Source organism: Erythrolamprus reginae, chromosome 3 (genome assembly GCF_031021105.1).
Source record: "Erythrolamprus reginae isolate rEryReg1 chromosome 3, rEryReg1.hap1, whole genome shotgun sequence".
In the NCBI taxonomy this organism is placed as follows: domain Eukaryota; kingdom Metazoa; phylum Chordata; class Lepidosauria; order Squamata; family Dipsadidae; genus Erythrolamprus; species Erythrolamprus reginae.
The window spans coordinates 19199949-19208030 of NC_091952.1; the positions used below are offsets into that span (position 1 = coordinate 19199949).

Sequence of the window (8082 nt, forward strand, 5' to 3'; positions counted from 1 at the left end):
AAAGGTAGAGAGGAAAAAAGAAACAGAAGAAAAAGAAGAGATAAAAACGGTTACATAGCACACTATTATCTTATTTACATTTCTGATGATTCAAGAAGCAAACTCTCTATGTATCATTATTACTTTATCTAGTCCAAATTATGAATTATTTACATTTTCACTATGTTATTTACAATGATCAATTATGTCAATGTATTGTTTACTTATTTGTTTGGTTGTTTCTTCAGGTTTGAAGCCATTTCAAAGACAAATTCCTTGTGAGTCCAATCACACTTGGCTAATAAAGATAATATTCTATGTTATTCTATTTTATCCCATTCCATTTTATTCCATTCCATTCCTCAGTTCCTTCCTACCTGCTTAAAATACAGAACAAGAAACACAATCCAATCAGGGGCCCATAAACGTAAACTGGAATGTGTCTATGTTCAGACCACCTATTTAATCTCAGTAAAAGTAGTCTTCGACTTACAACAGTTCTTTTAGTGACCATTCAAAGTTACAATAGCACTGGAAAAAGCGGCGTATGACCGTTTTTCACTGTTACGATCCTTGCAGCATTCCTATGGTCTCGTGATTTACATTTGTATGCTTGAAAACGGACTCACATTTATGCTGGTTGCCATGTCCCAGGATCACGTGATCACCTTTTGCGACCTTCTGGTAAGCAAAGTCAGTGGGGAAACCAAATTCATTTAACAATGGCGTCACTAATTTAACAACCGCAGTGATTTACTTAGCCAATGTGGCCAAGAAAAGTTGTAACACGGGACAAAACTCACTTCACACGTATCAATTATCAAGATGAATTTTTGGCTCAATTGTTGTTGTAAGTTGAGGACTACCTGTATGTAATTCATTCGCTGTCTGAGTTCATTATGACATTTTAGATGTCAAAATTACTCATTGGAAGCCACCCAGAGACCTTCAGGAGTTGGGCGGCATACAAGAACCACTAATAAATAAAATAAACAAATTAAACTAGACACGGTTGGTTAACAAAAAGAAACTAAGCCATGATGAAACAACACAACTATGGCCACAGCTAAAGCAAAAAAATGTGATCCAGTTAAGCAGAGCTGCACAAAAGTAGGGGTGTCTCTTGAAGAAGCCCCTTCACAGTGAAATGTTTGCTGCAATTCAAGGATGGAGGAAGGGGAAGAAGCAAAGAGTTTGAGGTTTTCCCTAAATTGTGTAAACAGGGAAGCCAAGTGAGGGCTAAAAGGAGGAAGAAAGCAATTGCTTAAAACCTGCAGGGAGCTGAAGAGGAGAGAGTCAGAGGGGGGCATTTTCTGTGATGTTCTGGACCATTTATTGACCCCTCGCATCCTGGACATAAACTGTTTTAACTCCTACCCTCAAAACGTCGCTACAGAGCACTGCACACCAAGACAAACTAGACACAAGAGCAGTTTTTCCCCCGAACGCCCTCACTCTGCTAAACAAATAATTCCCTTAACACTGCCAAACTATTAACCAAGTTTGCCCTACTATTACTACTAGTTTTTCCTCATCATTCCTATCCCCCATTTCCTCCCACTTATGATTGTAACTTGTTGCTTGTATCCTTAAGATTTATTGATTGTTTCCTCATTGCTCATTTGACTCCTATGAGGATCATTAAGTATGGTACCTCAGGATTCTTGACAAATGTATCTTTTTCTTTTATGTACACTGAGAGCATCTGAACCAAAGACAAATTCCTTGTGGGTCCAATCACACTTGGCCAATCTAGAATTCTATTCTATTCTATTTTAAAACAATAAATATGAACATGTACCTCACAATTCTTGACAAATGCATCTTTTGTTTTATGGATACTCAGAGCAGATGCACTAAAGACAAATTCCTTGTGTGTCCAATCACACTTGGCTAATAAAAGAATTGTATTCTATTCTTTATTTATTATTTTATTTAAGTATTTGTCAAACTATTACAGGATGGTAATTTGTACAAGTAAAACATTAGATAAGTAATGATAAAAAGTAATGATAGAAGGCACCACCCCACCCCAGTAGGCAGGTGTTAGAGATGTCGAAAAGGGAGCCAGCCCGAAAGGCGCAGCTGGGGATGATGGGTTATATTATAGCCCAAATCATCCCCACAGCAGGACCCCGGCAGGGAAAGGCGAATTCAATATAAAATGTCGCCACAGGCTTCCACCGGATTCTTTGTTAGCTAGAAGCGTCTGGCGACTCCGGGGGGGAGGAGTCCTTCCGACGGGACTCCGGGGGGAAATAAGCCTCCCGGCCGAGCGGTCCGGGTCCACCCTCCGCCCCGGCGCACTTACGAAGCCGTATCCTCGGGATTTGCCCGTCTGCCGGTCGGTGATGACCACGGCTTCGTCGATGTCGCCAAAGACCTCGAAGTATTTCCTCAGCGAGGTGTCCGTGGTGTGGTAGGGCAGCCCGCCGACGAAGATCTTGGTGAAGGTGGTGTCCTTTTGCACCGTGTGCATGGCGCTGCCTCTGGCGGAGCAACCCCGCCGGCGGGAGCAACCACCACGGAGCCTGTCGCTCGGGGAGGAGGAGAAAGCGCCGGCGGCGGGTGCTGGGCAAGGAGAGGCGAGGCTGGCAAAAGCATCCAAAAAGAAGCGCGGGGAAGCCGAGGCGCGAGGGAAAAGTTCCAGGGTGGAGGGAGGGAGGGGGGGAGAAAAAGCGCTACGCAGCCCGGCTCGGGGCTCTCGGGCGCGCGGGCCACGGCGAAGGGAGGCAAAGCTGCAGCCAGGCTTAGGACGGAGCGGATCGGCGGCCCCGCGTCCCATGCACGGGCCGAGACGGCGGTAGTAGCAGCAGCAGCAGCATCGGCGCCTTTTGCAACCGGCGCGCGGCTCGCCCGCCCGAGGTCACCGCTCCGAGCCGCTCCGAGGACGAAAGTAATTTCTGGCGGATGCAACCGGCGGGCTTTGTACCCATCCTTCTTCTCCCCTCCCGCCCTCCGCCCGCTTTCACCCAAGGTCCAACCACGCCTCCCCGTGTTATGGCCGGGAAGAGGAGGGGGGGTTGGAGGAGAGAGAGAGAGAGAGACGCATAGGACTCTGGGCTTCGTAGTTCACCGCTCTCGGTCAAGGGCAATTGGGCCCCGGGACTCTTAAATGACAGGCCTGGTTTTAACTCTTAATGACATTTATTTATTTTATTAATTGGATTTGTATGCCGCCCCTCTCCGAGGACTCGGGGCGGCTCACAACATAGGAGCAGGCTGCGTTGCTTTATTCGTATAAGATACTCAGATAAACCCAATGAGACTAGAGGCTTTAATATTTTAGGGTAAATGCTGGCAGTATAGCTGATAATGCTAGTTTGTAGAATTACACACCGGAAAATTCTTAACTGTCTACTTTTAGGTATGATTGTATTAGATTTCAGTTAGCTGTTCGGGTTTCTCCGTTATTTCCTGTGTTTTTATTAGAAATACGGTGACTGTTGCTCATTATTAGGGTTAATTAAGTATTCTGAGAGGGGAGGCATACAAATCTAAATAATAATAATAATAATAATAATAATAATAATAATAATAATAATAATAATAATAATAATAGTGGGTACGGTGTATGTTGTAGAAAAGTTGCTTGCCCCCATGTATAGTATATTGTTTGATATGTATATAGCTAGTACATGCCCCCCCCCCCCGACCATTAAATGCTATGTGTGGATATGATTGTGAAATATTGATTGTTTTTTTTAAGATAATGGGATTTTAGTCATAGTTTTAATTATTAGATTTGTACATGTATTGTTTTGTATTGTATGTTGTGAGCCGCCCTGGATCTCTGGAGAGGGGCAGCATACAAGTCTCAATAATAATAATAATAATAATAATAATAATAATAATAATAATAATAATAATAATACACCGCTAAAAATAAATAAAGGGAACACTCACAGAACACATCCTAAATCGGAATGAATGAAATATTCTCATTGAATATTTTGTTCTGTACAAAGTTGAATGTGCACAACAGCATGTGAAATTGACTGTGAATCAGTGTTGCTTCCTAAGTGGACAGTTGGATTTCACATAAGTTTGATTTGGTTGGTTGGTTGATTGGATTTATCTGCCGCCCAACTCCAACTGGACCCTGAGCAGTATAAAATGAACAAGAGCAATAAATACAATACAATACAATACAATACAATACAATGGTATAAATACATTATAATCCTAAAAAGCAATATATACTCTCACTCATTCATGTTGGACGGTTGGGCAGCATACAAATTCAAATAAAGTAAGTGAGTAAGTAAGTAAGTAAACAAACAAACAAACAAACAAATAAATTTTAAAAAATGCTCTTGACCAAGCTGGGATAGAATGACTTAATAAACTGGAAGGGATCTTAGAGGTCTTCTAGACCAGCATTTCAGATAGGTGACTGTCTAATAACAACAACAGAGTTGGAAGGGACCTTGGAGATCTAGTCCAAAACCCTGTTTAAACAGGAAACCCTACACCACTTCAGACAAATGGTTTATCCAACCTCTTAAAAACATCCAATTTTTATTTAATTTTTTTTTAAGCTGATGCTTATGACATATACAAAAAAAGAAATCAATATATAGAAAACAAAGAACCTTACAACTCTGTATACTTTACCAAGAAAGAAAAAAACATCACACTTCTATCTTCATTCATACATCAATACTCATTGTCTAACTCTAACCTATGCAGTTATAGTGTTACACATTTTATGAAGTTGAAAAAGAGCTCCCTTTTGTGTAGCGAGAGTTTATGTGAACAGGGGGAAAAAGAGAGAGTGACAACCGGCTTTATTGTGCATGCCTGATATCCCGCACATTCAACAGTACCGGCACATTCAGCTTTAAAACGGAAGACGATTTGAACGGTTGGATTTTCGCGCCTTGCGGATCCCGGACTCTCCCGCTGACAAACTACATTTCCCAGCAGGCCCCGCGAGAGCGGCTCGTCTCCTCCCCCAGCCCTCCCCCTCCCGGGCGAATATGAAATGTATGTAAATCAGCCGAGCAATTTGCAAAGAGGCGGGAGAAGAAAAAGTGGGAAAGGAGCGCCTCATTTGACTAAGAAATGCACGTTTTGCAAAGCAAATATATATATTTTTTGTCAAGAAGCCCGCCAGTGAAAACCGCCTTAGGTTTGTTTGAATTTATTTATTTTTTATAAAGTGGATGAAGAATTTTTTGTGGAAATCGCGATGCCCAACATTTGCTGTTCATAGAAGATCAAAGGGAGATTTTGGCGGGAGCGGGCTGTCTTCTGCGCCCCCCCCCTTTTTTTTTTAATTTGCCTTTTTAGAATAGAATAGAATTCTTTGTTGGCCAAGTGTGATTGGACACACAAAGAATTTGTCTTTGGTGCATTCGCTCTCAATGTACAGGAAAGAAAATATACATTTGTCAAGAATCATGAGGCACAACAGTGTTTCCCAACCTTGGCCACTTGAAGATATTTGGACTTCAACTCCCAGAATTCCCCAACCAGCAAACGCTGGCTGGGGAATTCTGGGAGTTGAAGTCCAGATATCTTCAAGTGGCCACGGTTGGGAAACACTGAGGTACAACACTTAATGATTGTCATAGGGGTCAAATAAGCAATGAGGAAACAATATTACCGTAATAAAAATCTTAAGGATACAAGCAACACATAGACACAAGAACAATTTTTTTCCATGAATACTATCACAAATAATTCCCTCAAAACTGTCAAACTATTAAGCCTGCACTACTATTAATCTTCTCATCACCCCAACACCCATTTCCTGCCACAAATGACTATATGACTAACTGTTGCTTGTATACTTACAATTTATATTGAACTGGTTCCTAATATGATTTGATTGCTTATTTGTACCCAAACTATCACTAAGAATTCACTTATGATTCTTACCAAACTTTTCTTTTTATGTACGCTGAGAGGATATGCACCAAGACAAATTCAGGGTGTCCAGCAAGCCTGGAATACAGAGAAATTAGGGAATTATCAGGGAAATCGGTGGTTCGGAAAATATCGGAATTATCAGGGAATTCGTGAAAAAGACAGAATAAATCAAGGGGGAAAAAACTATTAAAATGTTTAAAAGTCAGGAAAAAAAATCATGGTTTTTTTTAAAAAAAAATTATTGGGTTGCTTGGCAGAGTCAAGCAGAAATGAACATAACTGTGGCAACAACTTGCTTCCACAGCTACCTATATTTCTCCACGGCTTAGCCATTTGGTATGACGTCATCTACCACCATGACTTAACTAGATCGCAAGTTACAGGAAAATATCAGGGAATTTCAAAATGCTTCCCCCCTGGCCACCCTGAAATTCCTTGCGTGTCCAATCACACTTGACCAATAAAAAAATCTATTTGTTTTAATTATAAATGAATTAATCATAAAAGGCAAGAGGGAAAAGGAAGTGCTGCCCAAAGCGTATTTTTCTTACTTAGTATTAAAGAGCTGCAATTATTTATAAACTTACTATGTTAAGAAACACAAACACGGGGGGGGGGGGATTATTTTGAGAAATAGCACTTCCTCTTAATTTTCTTGGGGTTCACAGGGTGATCTAAAACCACAAGATAATCACCACCTAAGTGCACACACATGGCTAGGGAAAGCTGGCCAAAGTTGAGCACTAACTAAATTTAGCATTACTAACTGATGCGGTTGATTATGTAAACTCAAACTCCTTAGCATGATGGATGAACCCAGTAACAACACACATTTAGTTTTAGCTTAGTCTATATTACTTGTAATGTTCAGTCATTTTTGTAAGTTACAGTTTTTGCACTCAGGTTTGTGTCAACTGATTTTTACTTAATTCAAACCTATGATTAAGAAACCATGGCTTAGTGTGATACATAGTTTTCTGCCTTGAACCATTTGTACTGATTTGTGGGAGATACTTTTCAAACTTATTTCTTTTATCTAGTTTGAAGAAAAGTTGCCATCATCAGACATTTGTTAGACCAATTCTAGAATACAGTTCCCCAGTCTGGAACCTGCATTGCATATCAGACCTTAATGCAATGGAGAGAGTCCAGAAATATTTCACAAGAAGAGTCTTTCACTTCTCCGCTCGCAACAAAATACCTTATTCCTCCAGACCTGAACTACTGAGATTAGACAATTTACAACTAGGTGGCCTCCAATCTGATCTAACTGTAGTTCATAAAATCATATAGTAAAATGTCCTTCCTGTTAATGACTACTTCATCTTCAACTGCAGCAATACACAAGCACGTAATAGATTCAAACTAAATGTAAACCGCTCTAAACTTGACTGCAGAAAATACCACTTCAGCAATAGAGTGATCAATGCCTGGAATGAACCACCTGACTCTGTGGGCCTCTTTCCCAAACTCCAAAAACGTTAACCTTAAACTGTCTAGAGTTGACCTCTCCACGTTTCTAAGAGATCTGTAAAGGGCATGCGTAAGCGCACCATTGTGCCTACCGTCCCTGTCCTTTTTTTTTTTCAATAAATTTTATTAATTTTCATAAAACAGACAAAGCAAACATACATTTAACATAAAAGTGGGGTTGCAATTTCCCCGCTTATTCTAGAAGATAAATTTCAATACAGAAAAAAGAATACATTATTAATACTTTAAATCTACTTATTACTTTAAATGAAAAGAAGAAATTTGTTTAACCTTATGTAATAAATCTTCATATATAAACTACATCCAACTCAAAATTTAAAACGTATTCATACTTCTACTATTCACCTATTCTTTTTACTTTTACTTCTTACCGTGTTTCCCCGATAGTAAGACCCCCCCGATTGTAAGACATATGGGGGGTTTCAGGGAGGTCGGCTTATATAAGCCATACCCCGAAAGTAAGACATATGTCTTACTTTCGGGGAAACACGGTAGTATAAAAGGAATTAAAGGGGGAAAAAACTAGACAAATACTATTGCTGCGCCCTCCTTCACCAGCCTCCTTTCCGGCAGCTCCCTGCGCGCCCCTCGCCTTCGCTCGCCGCGGCGCCACCGCCTCTTCCCCTGCCGAGGCTCAGCTGCAAGCGGCCAGCGAGGCCGATTGGCTCCGAGGCGAGCGGCCGGAGCTGCGCCCTCCTTCACCAGCCTCCTTTCCGGCAGCTCCCTGCGCGC

General features: G+C 41.1%; 1 protein-coding gene across 1 annotated transcript in view; it reads right to left on the reverse strand.

Annotated features, from left to right (window-relative positions):
* Positions 1 to 3095, reverse strand: part of RBM38 (RNA binding motif protein 38) — a 79291-nt gene extending 76196 nt beyond the window's left edge. Inside the window, exon 1 of the mRNA XM_070744567.1 lies at positions 2291 to 3095. Coding sequence (XP_070600668.1) covers positions 2291 to 2764 — 474 coding nt within the window. The 5' untranslated portion in view covers positions 2765 to 3095. The remainder of the gene's footprint in view (positions 1 to 2290) is intronic.
* Positions 3096 to 8082: the final 4987 nt, after the last annotated feature.